General features: G+C 34.9%; 1 protein-coding gene and 1 long non-coding RNA gene across 3 annotated transcripts in view; one reads left to right on the top strand and one right to left on the bottom strand.

Moving 5' to 3' along the window:
• Window positions 1-5,631, top strand: part of LOC136828247 (uncharacterized) — a 71,990-nt gene extending 66,359 nt beyond the window's left edge. Inside the window, exon 3 of the long non-coding RNA XR_010849968.1 lies at window positions 3,390-5,631. This is a non-coding gene — a long non-coding RNA (uncharacterized lncRNA). The remainder of the gene's footprint in view (window positions 1-3,389) is intronic.
• stan (Protocadherin-like wing polarity protein stan) overlaps window positions 1-22,401 on the bottom strand; it is a 519,872-nt gene that overhangs the window by 2,829 nt on the left and 494,642 nt on the right. The window contains exons 4-32 of one of the 2 annotated variants that reach the window (XM_067086095.1): window positions 22,101-22,250; window positions 21,412-21,576; window positions 20,969-21,104; window positions 19,809-20,049; window positions 18,845-19,049; window positions 18,558-18,667; window positions 17,789-17,953; window positions 17,450-17,604; window positions 17,088-17,257; window positions 16,488-16,748; window positions 15,890-16,178; window positions 15,540-15,679; window positions 15,111-15,294; window positions 14,784-14,980; window positions 14,308-14,517; window positions 13,981-14,167; window positions 13,532-13,792; window positions 12,931-13,219; window positions 12,639-12,780; window positions 12,128-12,346; window positions 11,754-11,974; window positions 11,407-11,553; window positions 10,857-11,121; window positions 10,436-10,691; window positions 9,960-10,127; window positions 9,489-9,695; window positions 8,651-8,784; window positions 7,967-8,309; window positions 7,566-7,752 (exon numbers count right to left, since the gene is read on the bottom strand). In XM_067086095.1, coding sequence (XP_066942196.1) covers window positions 7,566-7,752; window positions 7,967-8,309; window positions 8,651-8,784; window positions 9,489-9,695; window positions 9,960-10,127; window positions 10,436-10,691; window positions 10,857-11,121; window positions 11,407-11,553; window positions 11,754-11,974; window positions 12,128-12,346; window positions 12,639-12,780; window positions 12,931-13,219; window positions 13,532-13,792; window positions 13,981-14,167; window positions 14,308-14,517; window positions 14,784-14,980; window positions 15,111-15,294; window positions 15,540-15,679; window positions 15,890-16,178; window positions 16,488-16,748; window positions 17,088-17,257; window positions 17,450-17,604; window positions 17,789-17,953; window positions 18,558-18,667; window positions 18,845-19,049; window positions 19,809-20,049; window positions 20,969-21,104; window positions 21,412-21,576; window positions 22,101-22,250 — 5,804 coding nt within the window. The remainder of the gene's footprint in view (window positions 1-7,565; window positions 7,753-7,966; window positions 8,310-8,650; window positions 8,785-9,488; window positions 9,696-9,959; window positions 10,128-10,435; window positions 10,692-10,856; window positions 11,122-11,406; window positions 11,554-11,753; window positions 11,975-12,127; window positions 12,347-12,638; window positions 12,781-12,930; window positions 13,220-13,531; window positions 13,793-13,980; window positions 14,168-14,307; window positions 14,518-14,783; window positions 14,981-15,110; window positions 15,295-15,539; window positions 15,680-15,889; window positions 16,179-16,487; window positions 16,749-17,087; window positions 17,258-17,449; window positions 17,605-17,788; window positions 17,954-18,557; window positions 18,668-18,844; window positions 19,050-19,808; window positions 20,050-20,968; window positions 21,105-21,411; window positions 21,577-22,100; window positions 22,251-22,401) is intronic. The other variant, XM_067086096.1, reaches the window with a different exon arrangement.

Raw genomic sequence — 22,401 nt, 5'->3', positions numbered from 1 at the left:
AATGGGTCTCTTTATCTCAGTAGAGGTTTCCATGCTCCTGTGGAGTTTCAAGAAGTTTTGCCTGTCCTGTGAACTTGACCTCCAAGTGAGATGTAACTCTATCCATTGTAGCCTCTCTCAGGCACCTTGAGTCCCTGAGAGGGATTTCAGACAGGGAGGGTGGCAGGGCAGCAAACAACTTTCATCTCTCTACCTACAAGACATTGCCCTCAAGTCCTTGGATATGTTCTCCTTAGGATTTGCAGTGGCTGCTCAGTGTGTTTACTTAGCTCTTTTTGGACAAAATAACATTGCGTCCATGGTTTACAACACAGAATGGTGCTCTTTCCCTTTATCTATCTTCTAACAGCCATACAACTTATTCTCACTGGTTGAGTCAGATGCTGGCAAGTTACTTAACATTTCCATTAAAAGGCTAGGGATGCATCCTTGTAGAAACAAATGGCAAACTGTAAGTTAATTTGTATTTGTTCACAATATAAAAACCTCAAGTCTTTTATCATAATCCCACCTCTAATCACCCCTCAACTGCCCTACTACCAAAGGAATACTGATGCTGTGCAGATAAGCATGTGAGTTGTTAGTCACAATTTTCACTCTGGCTGCCACCTGATTTGAAAACCTTACTGCCAAGTTTCAGCTACTACACCATTGCTGAAGGTATCCATTAAAAGACTTCAGGTTTGAATATCTAAGAAAAATGCAGCTTATCTTGAAAATTTGTCTTTTTTTTCCTAAACTACAAAGATCTTCTACATTATGTTCTATGATGTAACTATTATTTTCTACTGCCTGTATACTATACCATTTGTGCAGTACATTTTAGTATTATACAAAATCATGCTGAGGACGAATACCGAACAAATTATGTATGTACCTACAACTTGAAAATATATAAACTAGTGTACAAAAAAGGGTGAAGTTGCAATACTACAACAGCAAAGTATGAAATTATTATTGCCTTATAGCAGACTGAATTTAACTGCATAAAAATGTGTTCCAGGTTTTTACTCTTTATCTCTTCTCTTTCCAAAGTATACATAGAGTAGCATCACTGTGTGAAATGAGAGCTTCCTTTTATGAAAACACAGTTCAGTGACCCTTTTATAGGAGACAAGCTGCTGTATGGCTAACTTGATTTAAGAGTCAGCGCTGTGGTTAAATCATATTAGCCATAGGTATTCCTTTCCTTACATGATGTCAATCTAAGTTTTGAAACCAAGTGTTTGGATGGAACTGTTGTAATTGAAGGGTTTTCTCAAGTTTTCCAACTTTCCCTTATAAGATGTGATGTACAGTTTTTCTAAACCATGTCCATCACAACATAAAGTTTTTATTCATTACCATAAAGATCTACAATAAAATGGAACATGCTCGCACAGTTATGAAAAAGTCAAGACAATATAAAACAAATTTTTGATAACAATTTGTATTTTTCTTAGGTATGCAAACCACAGCCTTTTACATAGAAGTATCTTTCAGTATGAGCTGGGAACCATTTGAAACTTGGTAATAAGGTAGTTAATCAGGTGGTTAACAGGTGGAGATGGCTATATTTTCTGAGATACTGCAGCAATGACATATACGCGTGAGAACCAGGAGCATCAGTGTCAAAGTCTGAATCTTCCAAGGGCAACATTCTCACGACAGGGCATGGTCAGATTTATGCTTTGGCATAGTGTTACTTCCCTTTGAGACAGAAACACTTACAAAGGAAAAAGGAGTGGAAGATAGGGTTAAGAAGGAGCTAGATGAGTTTGGTGGTGCCACCAGGGAAGTATTACCCAGCAATGAAGCTGGCAAACACTTCTGGTCCCTCTTCCCCTTCTTCCCAGACATAAACCCCACAAAGTGAATCCCATATTATATATTTCTTGCAGGGGGAACCCTTTGAAGAAGTCCTCCCCTGCAAGAAGCACATAAATACGAGGGTCCATTGTTATGGATGTCATGAACCATCCATAAGGGACCATATCCCTCATAGGGATGCAACTAATTTTTTATCCTTAAATAAAAAATGAGACTGAAAATTCAGCAACACAAGAATAAGCACACCAAAGAATAGAAAAAATGAGGAATATTCATGCAATCCAAGTCTTTCAACCAGTCGGTAACAGGGAGTTCAGCAGCATGTCCCTTTTTTCAGAGTGGCCGAAAGAAAAGTGGAGGCAATGGGTGGTGAGTGAGGGACACTCCCCTGCTCATCCCCCATCTCCACCTTTTAATCATCTAGTTAATGACCTTTTCACCAAGTTTTGACCAGTTTTCAGCCCACTGAAGGCACTCCTATATGATGGTTTGTATTCCTGTATGAATAAACGTTCAGTTATCGCATTAAAACATTACTCACTGCATACTGTAATTAACTTTTTTATGAGCCACTCTGCTTCTTATAATGATGTGAGTAAAAGTGTTGCATATCCCTTCAGAAATTTTTTTTATTACTGTAGCCATTCAAACTGCAAGTTTTAATTTCCCTTTGCCTGAAGGTCCACAAAAAGGAGACAAACAATGCCAAACAGCTGCTTAAACTAAAGTAGCAATGTGTGAAGCAGTTTCTTTCCTGAGAAAATTGTCTCACCATGCCATTGCTCGGTTGAAAGGCAAGTTCATTACAAGTGTTGTTCTAACATTTCACCCTCAATTACAGTATCTAAGAATTGTCACTATACACTTTTATTGTTAATTTTTGAGAAACTGATTGCTGTTATGAAAATGCAGTGTGCTTGAATTTAGGTGCTAGTGAAGTGTGTAAGTAATCTTGGTGTTGTCAGAATTATTGCTACTCAGCTTGTAAGTACTACTGCTTTAAGATAGTAGTATAAAAAATCAAATTCAAATAATATTTTGTTTTAGTAATATAAAAAATCAAATTTGAATAATATTTTGTTTTCCTGTGAACATCATGTTTATGTTCTTGAATATACTACATGTAGTGTGCACTGTTGTTTTCTGTTATAAACTTAATGAAAAAGAGTGATATTAAATAAAAATTTGAGGTTTATACTGTAGCTCTCCAGAAAATCAATCAAATACTGCATTACATATTTTATATATTTATTACAGAGTAGCTTTTTAAACTTCATATATGAGTAACTCCTAACCTGCAGTGTAAAACTGTATCAAAGATTATGAGTTATATGAAACTGTAAATGCAAACCATAACTCTAACTGTAGACATTCTCCCCCAAGGTCTCTTAGACAAAATCAGTGAAAAATATTGGTGATTTGTAGCTGGTGTCTTTAATTTCTCATATGTTTCACCTCACATTACAAAGTTGTTTCTTCTATCATTATGTACAGTATACCATTTGGTAGTGTGGAAGGGAAAAAATCTTGAAGTATGTTTTGAATTTTTTCTGTTAACAGATCCAAAGTTATTATTTCAGGTAATGAGGAAAGGTGAGATTTCTTCTTAACACAACCCAAAAAGGCTGCAAGCTGAACATAAGAGGGTGACAGCTCAGAGTGGAGAAGGAAGTGGCATACTCCTGACCCCTCATAAACCTCTAAAAACAAATTTACTTTGAAAAGTAAGAATTGCTGCAGGAACAAGAATGCTAAATTATTTTGTACCATTCCTCAATTAATATTTCATCATAAAACAACATTCAAGGAAGAAAGGGATGTTCTGAAGCTCACCAATGGGAATGACATCTGGGCAGATGCAAGTCCCAAGATGTATTAGTTCATGAGGTTTGAAAATGCATGAGATGGGGAGAATGCAAAACGTGTTTGAAGAAACTGGATTCAACAATTATGGAATTTACTGATTAACTGATATCTCAGGCATTACTGAGAAGCTGTCTGCAAAAAGTCTTTATGACACAGAAGAAGGATGTTGAATGGCTGGAGCCAAGACCTATTCTACTTGAATGGTTTCTTAACACCTGAAGCAAAATTTAGATGTCCAGCTACACAGAGACAAGAGGCAGATGGTTACATTTTGTAATCCAATTAAGAACCTACAAAAAATCTTTGATATAACATTAATGGAGCTGAAGAGAAAGAAACTGGATTTTAGCTAGTAAGTACAGACTACAGAAGACCAATAACAACCCTTGAGAAGTAGTATTTTCTTTCTGTGGAAAAGTGCTCAGTGATTATGGTCTTCAGTCAGTAGACCATAATAAAAGCTGCAAGGAATGTAGTGAAAGATAACTTCATTAACTTTGCAGTCCTTTGACTCATGTAAAAAGAACAATGACACTGACAGAACAAGGGGTTTACATGAAACTGAAACCTGAAGGAGCAAGAAGGAGTCAAAGGCATGGCAAATTAACCCGATAACAATGCTTTATACCCAGGAAGCAATTACTGTGGTAATGGTTAGGTTGACTCATACCAAATGGGCTAGCTCTGGTCATATTTATTGGTAATTTCATGGGGCCCAAGGAAAAGTGAAAACAGCCAAAGGAGCAAGAGCAGTGGCTTCAGTAAGGCCCAAGCCACCCTGAGTGCATGGCCAAGAGGGAAATGAGAGCAGAACGGATGTCCCACAGAATATAAAACTGAAGAGCTCTTGTGCTCATAAAATTGATTCAGAATGGATCAAATCCTAAAATAATAAAGTCTGACAAACTTAGGTTGTGGTACTACAAGCATAAAAGCTGGTCAAAAACAAAGCATAAAAGCTGGTCAAATACACTGTGCAATAAATCCATTTGCATGGCATAAAGAAGAATAAATAAATTCATAGCTAAAGTTAACAATATACTCTGGAAAATGCTCAATGATTCTGATAACTGAGACCTCGTGGGAAAATGGCTCTGCTAAAGAAAGGGTTGAATTGCATACAAAAGTATACCAATCCTAATAAAACATACAGCATTGACTTCTCACTTAAGAAGAGAAATTGTCTAAATAAATGCCATATGTCAAAAGATAATAGACCTCATAATTTTTTAACTACTTAGAATATATCTGCAGTAAAACAAATGTCTTACTCAGCTTCAAGATTTCTACCTTTGTTCTGGAACATAATTTTATGATATGCTTGAATTCAATCTTCTATTTGGTGGAAAGTACAATCCTGAAGAGGAATCTATAAAACTTATTCTTAAATTATGAAACTCTACAAATGAACATGCCCGTTATATGTACAGACTATTCATTATTATCTACAGAGATATTTTATTTATCATCAAAAAGCCAGAGCATTGCATTCACAAAAATATTTTTCTGTCAATGTCAAAAACTTTAAATGTAATCACATACTATTGTGTAGAATTTCTAGGAGAGTAAACCTTTTATGAAGGTGGTTCCTGTATCACCTTTAATTACCTTAATCTTCCCTAAAGGTAGCAGTAAAAGCAAAGAATTAAGTAATCACTGTAAAATTATTCAAAGTACAATAAAAAGAACACTTCAAAATTTAGAAAATTATAATATATATCATTTTAAGGGTTTTACTAAGAGAAGTTCTCTATATAAATGAGTGTTGTATCTCTGAAATGGCCCTGGACTTTGTACCTTTTTTAACCAGAACCAATTTAGCCAGTTTTGATTTAAAACACTAAAAAGGAGTGGGTATAATAGTCTGTAATAAAACATTTTCTATTTAAAAAGTTAAAAACTTTGATTTATATAATGCATCCAAAGTTGTACTTGAATTAATTATTGTATTAAAAATTTTGAGTTTTATTTTCAAAATCACTTTAGTTACCCAGAAAGTTCAGACATTCAGTCTAGAAAAAGGCCAACTGCAAATAAATATTCTGAGCTTCAGAAGTTCATGAAACTTTTTTCTTACTCCACTGTTCAGATTATCCATTTAATAAAAGCGTACCCTTGGGAAAACTGCAGTGCATTGCAACTTAAAATAATCCATCCTTAATTCATGGTAATCAAGCATCAAATATGAGTACATTACTATGCCTTAGGTGGGGCTTGCATTTAAACTTTTGGTGAACAGTATATTGACAGTGTTTCAATTTGATGAAAAACCAAAGCTAAAGGGGGCTGAGGTAGATCATATGATTGATACACTTCTTATAAAGTGGAATGTATCAATTTATGTGGATATGGAAAAAATGTACCTTGGTAGTCAAGTTCCACCTAGTACATAATTCAGCATGATTAATCATGCACAAATGAGATGCTATATCAAGTTTTTTAAATTTCCATCAGCCCAGGTGGAGCCTCACGTTTAGCAGCACATTCTTACAACCTGAGTTGAGAAACATATCAAACAATTCTCAGTATGCAATGAAAGTGTAAATCTCACCTGAATGAAAATTATATAATAATACTCAAGAAAAAAAAATAACAAAAAGGCTGCTGTGATCAGTTTAAGTATCATGCATATAGTATTCCCTACGGTTCTGGGTTGTCCTCAGTAATTTATGAAATACTAGGAGCATCAACCATTAACAGTTTTTCATACTAATAATCTTTTAGTGATCTCCCACACTTAATGACATTTAATTATCAATAATCCTAATTTATAAAATTCTTGAGGTGAAAGGAACATGCTTTTTGCTTCCAAAGTTAATCAGGATTTTAAAAACCAGTTTTGGTTTCATACAGATATAGAAACTAGATGCAAAACAAGGATTAATTAGATCTCACAGTTGTAATAATTACATCCTCATTAGATTCTTAGGTAATTTGAAACACAAGGCCAACACTTTATCTGGCTACAGAAAGCATGAAAGGAGGAAAACCAGATGTGCCACTGCCTATGTTTAGAACTACAGTGGGTACAAGAAATAGTGGTGAAGTGGTTTCTTCCACAATTCCAAACATATGGAGTGGTATGCAATATATGGTTCCCCTCCTTTTATGTGCCTATGCATACCTTATAATAATTTTACTAATAGATTACTTATACACTCACAAACAGTGTCATGCAATAAACCTAAGTAGAAGTTTCTGACTAAAGCATTTCAAAAGATAAGCAAAGTACTTTACTCTTAAAAGTGTATATCCTAATATGACACAGATGATATTCCCATTGATAAAACAACCCATATTAGACTTTTTTATAGACATAAGTTGCATTTGAACAGATTCCTATCTAAACATGACACACTACACTTCAGTCATTTTGAGGCTTAGAAATATAAACAGCGAGAGTATGCATGACAGCAGAAATCCAGTTTTTCTACAAGCTTTCGGGATACATATAATTTTCACCTTTAAACACAGACTTGAGTGTACCATATGGTTAAGGAGAAAGAATTCAAAATACAGCACTGTACTTCGACATTTGTTATAGTAAAATAGATTAAGAAAGCTACAATTATGAGAAAAGTAAAACATAAAAAACAAAAACAAGAAAATAAAATTCCTCTATTCTATAAACTTGAAACCAGAAACCAGAAAATTTTACTTCATGTGAAAGTGAAATAGCTCTTACATACTTGATATATTACAAAGGTACTGTGTACTGTAAACTTTCTCTTTAAGTTACAATGGTAACAACAAGTGTGTTTATAAAGGGAAATTTATGAAAGATAAGAATAGCTATCTCTGAGAACTTGTGGTGTGATTTTGAAAATAAGACCCAGTGACTGACTAAAGAAAACTACTGTATTGTGCAATAATGAATATTAATTACTTACTCTGAGTCTGATATCCCTAATGTAATTGCTGGAACTTTATGTGTTGCAAGGAGGGCAGCTGGGAGGGTTGGTGGAGGTGATGGCGGTGGGGGGTCAGATGGAGGTATATTTAAGTTGTTAACTTCTGTTCTGTTATCACCACCTAAGTTACTCATTATTGGTGCTGGAAGTGCTTCAGGACTAGGGTCTGTGGAAGAAGAGAGATAAGCGATAAAAGGGATACGAGAAAGACATGATAAGGTAATGCCACTATCTCCTCACTCTTACAGCTAAAAAAGAAGCAGTCTATCTTTCTATCTTAATCCTTCAAAATAATGATTTAGGTCAAACAGAAAAACAAAATATTTTGAAAAGCCATTACCAACTGGATATTTAAACTTTTCTACAGAAGCTTCTCTTACCCTCCGCTAAATTATGAAGAAATCGCTTTTGACTTTGTGGTGTATTGGTACCCTGCTGTTCATGGTGGGTAGGCGGTGAATATCGACGCCTTTCTACACTATCAACACTGGTCCGACTTGCTCTTGACTCAGTTCTCACAACTAAGTTTTCTGGAGATATTCTTTTTCCCTCATGAGAGTATGGACTTTCACGCATTTGAGATGTGTTCGGGGAATACCGTCTGGAATCTGGTGAATACCTTCTCGAGTCTAAAGTGGAGAATTTCTTAGCATCTGGAGAATACCTTTTTGTTGATGGCGAGTATGTTCCAAATTGATTTTCTGCTGGAGAATATCTACGTGCCTGCAATAAAAAGAAAATTATTGAAAATGCTGGGTTTCATCAGAAGCTTGGTTTTCTTACCATAAATGGTACAGTATTACAATCAATAAGAATAAAAATCCCATTGCTCTAAATATGTTTAACAATACACCTGGTCAATACAAATAATGCATTTATTTTGTGTGAGAAATTTTTAAATGTTGGAATTTTTATCAGTTTTTTAATAACTACAATATCATGAAGAAAACAAGGCATTCAACAACAAAGTATTTTATAATCAAATCAGAAGTTTTGTAGGCCCAGCCAACAAAATTTATCAGGTAAAGAAACGACAACAGGTATTCCAAGACTTCTTTACTTACTTGGTCCATATATCTTGTTAATGTTGGCCTACTTTCTACTCTTAAATTATCAGCTTTCTCTGGCATTTCATTATCTGATGCTGTTGTTGTAGACAGCCGTTCACTTGCCCACAGTGGCGACTGAACATTGTGTTCTGGAAAGCAAAATGTACCCAAAACCATTACAGCTATATCTAGCAAGAATAAGTATCACTGTCCAGCCTTATAACTTACCAAAACAAGTAACAGTACTTCTCAGTTCCTAACTTATGCCTCTTAAATATACAGTCTGAGCTTATGGAATTAAGCATTGTGACTATGGTTAAAAACAAAAAGGCTAATTCTGTTTAAGACAAGTTATGAAATGAAGGAGCATATCACATCACTAAGGTATGGGTCACCATGCTATAGGCGATGAATGATGAATTTTAATTTAAAATGGAATTTTTCTACAAACACATATTACTTAAGAAGGTATCACAGTAAATCACTGTAGCCCATTGAACAAACACAATTCCCAGCTTCAGCATTCCTGAGCAAAGTTGTATGTGTGAGAATACCTGTAAAAATGTTCTACGTAGAAAACAAAGAACATGAAAATTAGAAAGGATAGCAGTTGATTACAAACTTCCCCATGGTAATTAGTATGACTACCTTGATAAAGAGAGTAATTACCCAAGCACTCTGTATCATGAGTGTTTCCCATCATATAATGGCACTGTGACAGGCATAACTATTCAAATATCTTCTCAGTTATGCCTTCTTTAACAAACAGCATAAACCTGTCATTTTCTTTAAATAACTGTCAGCCATGATAACAACAAAGAATGTAATAATACTGTAGAAATATGGGTTCTACCTTTGTAAATGCCTGGATATGCAGGTGGAAGCTGAGAAGACCAGTGGGTGGCATATATTGGACGAATATTGTGCAACAAGGGAGATCCTGTTGCTCCAACTGGTCCAGAACCTCCCAACATTCCAGGAGGTGGAGGAGGAAGGGCTTCAGCAGTTGTGTCCAGATCATATATATTGGGTAGGTAACTGGATGGCTTTGGGGGCACTTCTTCACCAAAGACAAACAATGTGTTACATGTATGCCATTATCAGTATCATATATCTTAGTGATTCTATTTTAAGATTGTTTGTAAATAATGTATTTATTGTAAACTTTTCATTTATGAACTGTAGTCAAATGATTAAAATTTAGATATCTGAAGTTCACCTGTATCATCTGAAGTTCAGCATTTATATTAGCATGTGATTCATAACATAGAATGAGTAAAATTTAATACTGTACAGGCTAATTGTCTTTGTTGTATCTTCATACCTGGGGGTGGATTAGTTCTTCTCTCATTGACTCTGAGAGTACCGTTATGCGTAGTAGTGTCATCTTCATCACTTGAGTGGGACGAGGCCAGGTCAAGGGAACGGTGATCGAGACTCAGTTCACTTTCACTTTCACTTTCTCGTCGCTTTGCTGATCGTCCTGCTGCACCTACAGAAAATAACCCATTATTCACATAGGTAACTATAATATACGGTGTTTTTAAATAAAATCAATTACAGCAGCACTTCAACTTAACAGATACTTGGGGACCTGACTTTCTGAGAAGTAATAAAGACCCTACATTTTATGCTGCACTTGAATATTTTCTAGATATCTTCACAACTAACAGCAGTTCCATGTAGTTCCTAACCTAAACTAACCTGCACTTTAAATTTAAGCTTCAATTTAAGGGATTTAAACATCATGTATCACATATAAAAAATTTAAGTAAACTAATTTGCTATCAGAGTCCTTACCATTCTTACGATGGAATGTTGTAGAATCATTGTAGGCATAAGGAGATTTGACTGAATGAGAATTTATGTCTGTGTTCGAATTGTAATTGCTAGGAGTACTTGATGAAGGCACCCTTCCCCCAGCAGCTAATCCATCACTACGACTGTAGGGTGAACTTGAGGTTTTACAAGTTGAACGAGATGTTGTGCTGGCAGTGGAGATCCCAATATTCCGTCGCAGTATGTTAAAATCATCATTGTAGGTAAGAGCAGATCTCTGTAAAATTACACATGGGTTAGATTTTATGGCATTTTCACCAGTAATATTTCAAAAATTAAAAGAATGTACATCTTAAATAATTTAACTTTGTGGAAAATTTATTTAACAGATGTTGGAGCACTGTACAATGATGCATTTTTTCAAACTCTTCTAATTACTTACAGATGCTACAGAAGTTCTTGTGACACTAAGAGATTCTTGATATGGAACCTTTCTTCCAGTGCAAGCCAAGAACATGAAGTACAGGGAATCTCGTACACGAGTATTGAGCAGACAGTAACCAACAAGAATGAAAACAGCGGTCAGTAGAGAAAACACAGAGAAGAAGTAATGTAGAATTTCCAAGTCTTCAGAGACTGATAAGACGGCTAGAACCCATGTAGCTCCAAGTAACGGTAGGAACAGGATGCCCAGCCATAGTAATGTTCTGTGAAAAACCAAAAACATAATGATAAGAAAATTTATGAGGATCAGGAAACTGTAAAAGATACATAACACTGCTTTAATCTTAAAAGAATCTGCTCAGTCCACAGGATGTATGGCTGAATATTTGAAAAATAATTCTTTTGTTTACATAATTCAGCAAATGCAAGAAATTACTTTATGCAAATATATTTAATATATATTATAAATGGTTGACTGTAAAATTTATTGGAGTAAAATAATATAATACTGTACAGGGTTTTTTATATGAAAAGCCTTCTTCCTTTACCTTAAGTTTCCAAAACCTTCAATGTGACCTTTAAGGGTAAGTGATGCTCTAATGGCTAAAACAAACACAAGCAGAATGATGATCACAATGGCGCATATAGGACCAACCAAGGCCCATACAACACTTTCGTAGATTGACAACCAACAGCTGCAGAAAGATTGGAGAGATGGCATGTTAAGCTTTATGTTAATTTTCACTGATTTGTTAAGACAAAAAATTTTAGTATAAATTTTAATACACATGTAGAGAAAAAGTTCATCAAAAACGCACAGTACCTATGTCTGACAAGTATATGGGACTAATAATAAAAACAACAGCAAAATTGTTAGAAACTCGAGTGTGCTTACAAGAAGTAATTGCCATACTGATCAGCTCTGACTCCAACTGATAAACCAACAATAATAGCAGGGAGACCATAACCACAAGAGTAGTAGAATCTCATTTGTCCGTGGTTCACATCCCTCATTTCTGTCAGCATTCGGTACAAGTGAACTCCTTCAATCAAAAGCCAGGTGAAAACGCAGAGCCAAAAGTAGTGGAGGCCTATAGCTACTAGTTTACAAGGGAACTGAAAAACAAAACAAACAGCATTAGGCATAAACATTTTTTCTATTAAATATGATTTTCAAAACTGTACATTATTACCACAGACATGCTAGACATTCTTGAAACTAGAATGTAACCACAATACACATAAATGCAAACAAACAATTTTCCTTACCTCTTGCTGGACCAAGAAATGTCTTAGTTTGAGCGCAGTTAGGAAGAGCAGTTGTACAAGGAACAAGCAAGCTGTGAGGTTCTTGTGAATAGTGTTAGAGTTTGTCTGAGCACCTCTCAGAAGACAGAAAGCAATGAATGCAAGGAGAAGCAAGACAAGAGACAAGATGAGACCAGTGTAAGTGGTTACATCCTCTGCAATGGATGGTTCAGCCAAGAACTGAAAAAGAGGAAACACTATTAAAATTTCACCCTGGAACGTATCTTGTTTGATTTGTCAGTCGGTTAACAACATCCAATATCTACTTTCTGAACCTTTTAAAGTTAAATTTCAAATGTCAAATGTTCCCTATTTAGCCTATATATTTGCAAAAAGTATAAAATACTTATTCTACATGCAATATCACAAAGATAAAATTATATCTTTCACATATATTTTTCAATTAAATCATTTTAATGACAAGTATAAAGAAGAGTTTGTGCTGTTTCGCAGACATTCTCTACATACTAACCTCTGCTTCAGCATCATTCAAAATAACAGCAAAACTTGAAAGATGATTACAAGTACAATTTATGAATGTATCATTGGCATATTCTCCAAATCCAGGCTCTGGTCCACTTGTGAAACATCCATCCCGTGTCCAAAGTCCTTCACTGTTTTTTGAGGTATAAATGAAATAAATTAGAATTTCATGACTGTGACTCAACGTCATTGTTTTTAAGTCAGAAATGCCTACATATATGCCACCATGAAGCAACCTACATTACAACTGTATGTCACATGAAGACTTTCACACAACTTACTTTTTCTCGTTTGTTATCCAAGTTACACACTGAGGATTTGCCCTTCTTCCTACATGACCCAGCCTGAACCTTAGCCGTACTTGAACTCCCAATTTTTCCTGTATTAGGCCATTGTGTGAAGTATGAACAGCTACTGTAAAGACAGGTGATCTAACAGCTAATCCTACTCCCCATCTTTGTTCTACATCTGCGCTGTAAGTCTCAGGGAGAAGAGTTCCCAAAGATCGAAATATGACATAGCTGACAACGGCCCTTGTACTACCTAATGTACCACTGGTTGAAGTCTCATCTGCAAATAAACATACGGTGTATGTTAATACATATATTTAAACAAATTGCACACAAAATCTCAATTTATGTTAAGCACTGTCCAATTCATGAAGCAGTCCACTAATAATACTTCAAATAGTGAAGCAAAACAAATCATAATTTTGCAAAAAAAAATCTAATATCCTAATGGTAAAACACTCATGAACACATTACAGTATCATAGTCGATTACTGTAAAAATTCTTCTAGGATATTTTGAAGTGGACAACCATACTAATCATAATTAACTTGATGATAAAACTAAATAAAACTTGCAGATAAAATGAACCTACCTGTTTTAACATCTGGTATGCCAACAACTGATAATGGAATGCGAATATTTGTATCATGAACCCAAATCTGTTGATTTTTCAAGTAGTTATTGTATTTAGGAATGATAACAGAGGCCTTTCCCTGACCAGGATACTGTTTGTCAACCAGAGATGAAGATTCTGGTATGATGATGTGATCTACTCGATCATCGTGTCCAACAACAAAATCGGATCTACTGTATCCATATAGTTCGTCGGCAGACACTGTATCCATGCCAAACACTGAAAGAGTTGATTAATTATTATACCTTGCCATCTATAAAATACTATATATAAAATTTATAATAAAGCTGTTATTAATGAGTAAGCACCAAGATGTGAGTGCACTAAAAAATGAAGAAATTAACACATTTAAATTTAATCACTATATTATATTAATATTTATTATAATCAAGAAGAAATTTACTTACCAACATGTGTTGTAGGAATTTCAAATGGAGTTGTGTAGGTGTCTCCCTGACTGGCAGCAAGAGTAGCTACATATTCGTCCATTTTTGTTAAGAGTGAATCTGCACCAAATCCTTCTACACCATTTATACGTTGCCAATGAGGGGCATAAACAGGCTGTAATATCACTGAAGCGGATTCAACCAAATTCTGTAAGAGGCAACAGTTATTCACTTCTGATGCAATGGAAAGCATATTCAGTATAGTCTGTAACTTATTTCCCATAAAAATTAGGAAAATGTCCTTTCAAGCTCAATAAAAGCCTAACTGACTAACTAATCATTACATACCTGAACATAATGGCGATCCTGACGATGAGTTAAGTTCAAACCTTCTTGGCGAGTTTCATACTCCAAAAGTACAATGAGAAGTCGAGAGGCAATAAGAATATCAGAGCCCCACATTGCTGGTGTTACAGAACAAGCATAGTTCAAGTCTTCTGAGATCTTGACAGCAAGGTATGTTGTAATTTCCAATTCATTACTCTCCAAGCTCTCAAGCTATAAAAAAAAATTAAAACATTCTGAATTAGTTGTATGAGCTTACTGAAAAGAGGATGAATGATTAGAATAAAGATATACTTCTAACTCTAAAAACTGTAATAACACTAAACCTCAAGTGATCTTGTAACACACTAACACAAAATATTACAATATTGGTACATAACTCCCCGGTGAAAAAATAATGATCTCACAGCTTATTAAGTTCATCCTTGCACTGTACTTTTATTCTTAAGTGGTAAACTCATGTCATCTCAAATACTTACCAAATCCCTCAGTTCAATGAATGTATCAGAAACACAATTAAACATATCTGGAGGTCCCCAGCCAATTTCTTTATGACAGGACCGTGAAGCCTGGCCCTGTGCACCAATAGGGCACTGCTGCACTGTGGTACCATCAAATGCAGTTTGCTCCCACCATATCATCTCAGCAAAGTTCTTTGGGCAACCATCATACACAACTGAAAAAAATTTTTGGTTAACATCTTAATTTTATATTACAAAATACATGAACATAATTATAAAAGCTCTGTTACATCTACATCATTACACACACAAAATACTACAGTACTATACCATTTTAATACGTACTTTCACAACCTTTTATGGTGACCTGAGCAAAAGGATTTGCGCACTGATCACATCTTCGTCCAATGACCCCAGGTCGGCACCTGCACTGTCCAGTGAAAACATCACAAGAACCTCCAAAGGATCCCATAGAATAACAGTCACAGTCAAAGCAGGTATCAGTAGCTTTTGGCTGATAATGATTTTCCTGTAATTTATATATAGAGAAAAATATGAGGAAGTTAACATTATGCAGCATATATTAGTAGGTAGGAATAAATTAAAATTATTATATATGGTGCTGACAACTAACATTTTCTGGTACACATACCACTGTAAACTGTGAATATAGTGGAAATAAACTTGGTGTGAGCATATAAGAAATGCAAGAGTTAAAATCGTAAATGACAGCTTTTAATAATATTATTGTTGTCAAATTCCTTTACGCATTACCTTGCAGCGACATTCTCCAGATGTCTTGTTACAATCTCCATCATATCCTTTATCTATCTCACAGTCGCAGGGCCCACAAACTGGATAACCCCACCAGTTTGTTGGACATGGCTGGTCTAGTACCACTTCACAATATTCCCCTAAACAACAAGGGTAATTTATATTAACATACTTGTATATGAATGAACTTTCTAAATAATAAAATAGGCATGTATGAATGAACTTTCTATATAAAAGATGCTTGAAATTCTAAACCGCTACCAAATCTTATATTATCAAAGAACTCATATTAATAGAATTTACTGAATTGCACTACAGTAAAAATAAATACAATGCATATGGTATCATACCTGAAAACTCATACGTTGGGCATTCACAGCGGTACCCCTTAGGCGAGTGGATATCATGAATACAAGTAGCATTATGGCTGCAAGGATTCAAGTTACATACATCACTGCACTTATCACCATAGTAACCTTTGTTGCACTTGCATTCATAACCTTGCCATGTGTTGATGCAAGCAGAGTTGAGAGGACATGGACGTGATGTGCAAGGATCTGAGGCAGTACATCCATCCCGCACCCCACTCTCGTGCGTTGGACGAAGCCATGCATTTTTAGTGATCCCCACCCTGGCATCCTAATATGGTGAAGAAGTAAAAATAACAATAAGCTCAAATTTCACAAATATACTTGAAAATTTTCAATTACTCTACTAAAATTCTTGAAAATAGAAAAATATATATACAGTACTCAACTAAAGTAACATTGCAGTTTACTGAATGGCCTGAATGAGAAATACCATTTTCTTTTGCAAAAAAAAAAAAAAAATGCTAACTGTATGTTAAAGTAATCAACTGGAGTCCCCATTTCAAGCTTTTTTTTTTTTATCTGTAAGGACTAATTTGCAAAAATAACATAAATGAAGACACCTATGCTTCCAACGAACCTTCACACATCCTTTGAAGCCAATCACTTTTGCCGGGTCAGATGGCTGAACCCCTCCGACAGATACTTCACCAGTCAGAAGACCAGCCACATATTCATCTACTTTCTCAGTGATTTCATGGTCTCCAAAATCTAGATTAAGCCACACTTCACCAGCCATCCATTTCACCTCTATGTTGTGCCACAGACCGTCATCCACTCTAGAGTCAGTCATCTTAATCGTTGTGTTTTCATAACGATACTGGATGAAGCCATCAACTAGCTGTAAAACAGTTGAATGAAAGTGTCAAATTGTGCTTGAAAAAGTTAATATATCCTGTGCTCTCCATGTAAAATGGATTGAAAATAAGTAAGGTTTAAGTTCTTCACACACAACTTTATATAAATATAAGAGTAAATCTGACTTCATCTACGACCTATACACTCAAGAATGTTCATAATTCTTATCGTACGTAACTTCATTATATTCAACACACTACATATACATACAGTATATACAATATACAGTATACTGTATATAATGTACAACCAATTTTCTGGGGATTAATAGTAGTCTTAAATAATCCCTTTTTCTTCCAGTAAAAGACTATTGTTCACTTACTTCTATTATGCTCTTGGAGTTCTTCTGACCAACATTTGTCATCATAAGCAAACCAAACTGTTCCCTAGTTCTGAAAGAAAGGCTGTTGAACCATGGCAACTTGATTTTTTGTAACTGAGGGCTAAACAGCAAGAAGCCTTCTCCAGTAAACTGCTTCACAATCTCTATTTCTGAAAAAAAAATGGCAAATGGTTAACAATCATTGAGTAATGCATGTAAAAATCAAAGATGAGAATACAGTATAATCACCAGTTTACATTCTGCTTACTATATTCTCATCACTGATTTGTAAACATAAACTACATAGCGTGTAAACATAAGTTTTTGCCATGGAACTACAACATGGACCATTCAATGCCTACCTTGACCACAGTTTTTCTCGCCATATCCTACTGGGCAGTCACAAATATATGTGCCAAAGGTTTCCCTGCATGTTCCCCCATTTTTGCATGGATGGGAACGACAGAAACTATTTTTCTCGGGGCAGCCTGGGTATGTGCCATTATCAGCAACATGTCTGAAAACAAAACAGTTTTTGAGGCAATTAATGCAAAAAAAATAGACAAATCATAACATTATTCTGAATAACAACCAAAGGGAAGTGTTGAGACTTATAGTACAGCAAGACAAATGGTATCAGTCAATAAAGTTAAATTTATAAACTGAGGTTGCATACTGAACAGTAAAAAGCGATAACTTACGAATTAAGATCAATAAATTTATGATCAATATAAAGATCCGATATGCAGCCGTGGAAGTGATGCTGCTGCACTTGGTAAGTAGTTGGTAGAGAAGGTAATCCTCCTACTTGCAGAGGACCAGTAACATCAAGAAAACGATGACATGACTCGGTTAAAATGGCACATCTGTAATGTTCAAAAATTAGTTAAACCAGTTAAAATTATAAATAAGTACACTCCCAAATTCTCTTCAATTCCCTATTTGTGTTAGCTATACTGTACCTAAACATATGAGACCAAAAACTCTGAGTCACAACCTAGCATATGAAAATCAAAATGAAAATCTCTAATAATTTAATGACTAAAATAGAGTTTAGGGTGTATATAAGATTGAAAACCAAATATCCAATAATGCTCCTAACAGCATTATACAGTTTTAGAAAAAAAAATTTTGTATCATAATATATCATCTTTGATTACCAACACCACATATATCTAATAAGAGTAAATGCTTTGTTTACAATGAGCTGTGTATAAAATTTCTTACCTAGAGCCAAAACAATGATGGACAAATCTTTATAAATTTGATTTTACTTTTTAAATAAAAGCAGCAAACATTACAGGCAACATTCTACAAAAAGTATTATTCCAATTTTTGTCCAACATTGATAAAAAAAAAAAAACCTATGGACACACTTGTTGCTGTTAAATATACAAAATAATGACTGAAGGCATACCTTTCAAAATATCAACATTATCCTCTCTTAAAGTATTGCTTGATATCACTTACCTGGCATCTAGAATTGCTGCCACAGTGTTTGCACAGTAATAATCTCCAATCTTATCACCAAAGCGAACAGCAAGTGCAACATCACAGTTGTCCAAGCTAATCGTTGCACTCTGTGTAGCAGAGATTGTAAATTCGTGAGTCATAGTTTACTGCTTATGTGCTATCTGCTTAAAGAATAACATAACGTGATAAAAATAAATATACTGTATACAGAAGAGCCAAAATAATTTTTTTAGTATATTTGATGAGAGAAAAAAATAGTTTGAGTGATTAGTAATGTTACTTACCCTGTTGTAATAATCCACAGAAACTGTGTGCCACTCGCCATCTGACACTCCTCCAGGTATTGAAGCACTAACACGAGTGGTACTTGTACCAAGACTAAATGAAAATGTTACAGACCCATCAATCACTTCTAGGGCCAGAAAGTCATGTTTCTCATTGTACCTTCCATTGTACAGCAACAAACCATTTAGATCTCTTGTTGCAAAACTGTAAGGGATTAATGCATAAAGTATAAATTACAGTACAGTATAAAATTACCCTAAATGTATCATTCTAAGTAACTGAAAGGGTTTAGTAACATGTGGTTAATATGTATTTCTTACTTTGTGAAAAGTAACTTATATACTTTGGTCTAATACTGAGGCTGTAACAATACTAACAATTAATTTTGTTTATAGAGATTTTATATAATTATTATCTAAAATTATTAAAATATATTATATTTGCTCAGTACAACAGAATGGGGATTATTTTTAAATGAAAACATTCATATACTATTAAGATTCCAAATGAAAATATAAATAAAATTCTTTTCTAAAATCTTTGTTTTTCCATAACATTCTTGCCTCTGCATCTTTACTAAAGTTAGGGCCCAAGGCACTCAATTCTTAAAATTCCCAAATTTACAATTTCTTCGTTGCTTTTCATCAAATATCAACCAACCCCTTAATACACCAAATCTGCAAAATGGTAAAATCTTAGACCTTGTGGTTTGAACCCTTTGACCAATGCAGAATTTAAATTTTTGTTGTAAATTAGCTTAGATAGTAACTATAAGCGGTCACAAGAAGTTTGCAAAAGCATTTTTCAAAGCTTTAAAACTAACTGCAAGTATTCCCTCTCTACTTATAAATTCTATTACGAGATGACGCAAAGACTTACAAATGAATCAGTAGGTAATTCCCAAACTAAAAAATTTGATAAACTTCTGTACCATCAAGTATTTTTAAAGAACCTTGCACATACCTGATCTTCAAGTGGAGTCTGTGTCTCTGCTTGAGGGCTGGAAAGGTAAGGAAATTACCCTGAGAAAATCTCCGGGACCTCAGTTCGCAAGTAGATGTGTAATAGAGTGCTCGTGTACAGTTAGTACATGTGAAACCACTTTCACCTCCATCATTGGTAGATATACTTGTGCACTTGCTCCCATGCTTACAAATCCCCTCTGTACATGAGCCACTCAACATGTTTACTTCACAGTTCTTGCCTGAAATGAAACAAAGAAGAATATAAAATAGACACAGGTAGCCCTCAAGACAAAAGGATTACATTCTGAAATCTCTTATACATAACTGACATATAATAAGGATGTTTATCAAATGCCTTGATTCCTGTCCTCATTCTGTTTATTTTTTCATTTGTGGTCTGGGAGGTTCTGTTACCAGCTGACTGCACTTTCAACATAACTTGCCCATTTTTTTATTTATATTTTCTTGCTATTTTGCATTTTTTATCTATTCTTTACAATTATTTGTCCAGACATTCTTTTGTACTTTTACCCATGAACCAGTGATATTTCTTCATTTTCTGGTGATGTTTCCTACTTAAAATTTTTGTCTTTCAAGGTATTTAGTTCATAATTTCTATACATATACATAATAATTTTATGCACCTCTTCATCATATCGCATTTTAAACTTTATACAGGGATGCCCATACATTTACAAAAGATAGAATTCAATGTGTTCTGAGTACTCCAGTATTCCTCATAGTTACTTAATTATTTTCAGTATGGGAAGTCTTCCAACACAGTTAACCTGATTCAGTACATCAATCTTTGGTTTATTCCTCAACTCAAGCAAGCAGTCAAGAGTTCTCAAAGCCTCAACCACAAGTATGTCAGAAGAAACCACTGCCGTGGTTTTCCTTTCACTAAATTCTACACTTGTGTGACATAACTTGATGATGCAGATGAATCAGGAACTCTAACAATGTTATTTTAAAACTTCACAATTTGGGTGCATTTTTCAAGAATAAAGAGGCCAGATATACATTAATATAATTCTTGAATGTCCTCAATGTATACATTTCACCTCATGAAGCTAATCATAAATTAATTGGTTGTGAAATTATAATACATTTTAAGGAAGTATTCATAACTACTGCAATAAACTTTACAAAACTAACCTGTGTATCCAGGTAAACAGACACAGGTGTAGCCACCCTCTCTTCTCATGCAGGTGCCGTGACTTCCACAGGGACTGCTGTAGCAGAGGTTGACTTCTGTGTCGCATTCATAGTGTTCTCTCATTCCAGTAAAGCCCTGCAATGTATAAATAAATAATAAATGTTTCCTGTTTTAAGTCAGAGAAAATGTCAACCATTTTGTCAGTGATGGTTACAGACCTATCTACATTTCTCTCAACAAATACACACAGTCACAGGGGTTAATCTCTCATTTTACGAGGTTACGGGACAAATTTCAGTTCTCAGTCTATCTCTCTATTTTAGGGCTGACTGGTCTTCAGTCCCTCTCATTACACGGTTAGGCTACCAGTCTAATTTCAAACACTTTCTGTTTTCTCTCTTCATTCGTTACAACAGGACTACTTTCAAATCTGTCCTCTTACCTTGGGGCATCTGCAAGCGAAAGTGTTGACGGGATAGATAGGACGGAATAGAATGGTATCTGAGGAAATGAAACCTGAGGCATTGCCAAATTTTAGCACGTTGAGGCACTCCTCGAAGTTCAGGCAAGGTTCACGTACACACAGGGTGTCGTCGAAGGGCAGAACCTACAAGAAAAAATTAGTATTGATATTTTAGTATAGTAGTCCTTGGGTTCAGTATTAAGTAACTGTGTTATGATATGAAAGTTCACATTACGCCCAATAATCTTTATATTGAAATAAAACAATTTCATTCCCTTTTTACTTCTGAAAAAAAGTCACACTGAAACGCTACATACAGCAGTCATGCTATTTACTACAAGAATGAACACTAAAATATGAAATTAATCTTGAAATAACATTACTAGTTCACAAGATTCTCCTTCCATTTATACGTTGTATAAAAATATACACAATTTAGCAGACTAATATAATACTGAAAGTAAACCTACCATGTTTAAAACTAGGCACATTTTTTGACAAACGTATGAATAAAACCCAGAAAAAAGGAAAATATAGACAATGCTGTCATATGAATAAGCAAAAAAAAGAAAAAAAAGAAACAACACACACACACACACACTTGTAAAAGGCAGAAGCTTCGAAGCCAGCCAGAGAAAGGAGAAACAACGGCCTCATTGAAACCTTACCTGGACGGTGGCTAACTTTGCGAGGTTGGAGCGGTGGAGGTAGACTCTCTCCCTGAGGTACTGCGGCTGATAGAATTCCTCCCCGTGGACGTCGGGCCTCTTGGCTGAAAAACTGACGTTCAAGATCCTCGCTTGCACGTCGGTGTCGTCCTGGAAATTGAAAGTGACATATGTACTCCACTTACTCCACTTTTTTTTTTTTTCATTTTACATTTGTTACTTTTATATTTTCATCAAATATTAGGCCATATGACTCCTTAACATTAAATTCACTTTACCTTAGGAATAACTTACATCCAAA

This window comes from Macrobrachium rosenbergii, chromosome 42 (genome assembly GCF_040412425.1).
Source record: "Macrobrachium rosenbergii isolate ZJJX-2024 chromosome 42, ASM4041242v1, whole genome shotgun sequence".
In the NCBI taxonomy this organism is placed as follows: domain Eukaryota; kingdom Metazoa; phylum Arthropoda; class Malacostraca; order Decapoda; family Palaemonidae; genus Macrobrachium; species Macrobrachium rosenbergii.
The sequence above is the reverse complement of the archived record's forward strand: the minus strand, read 5'-3'. Positions and strand labels throughout refer to the sequence as shown.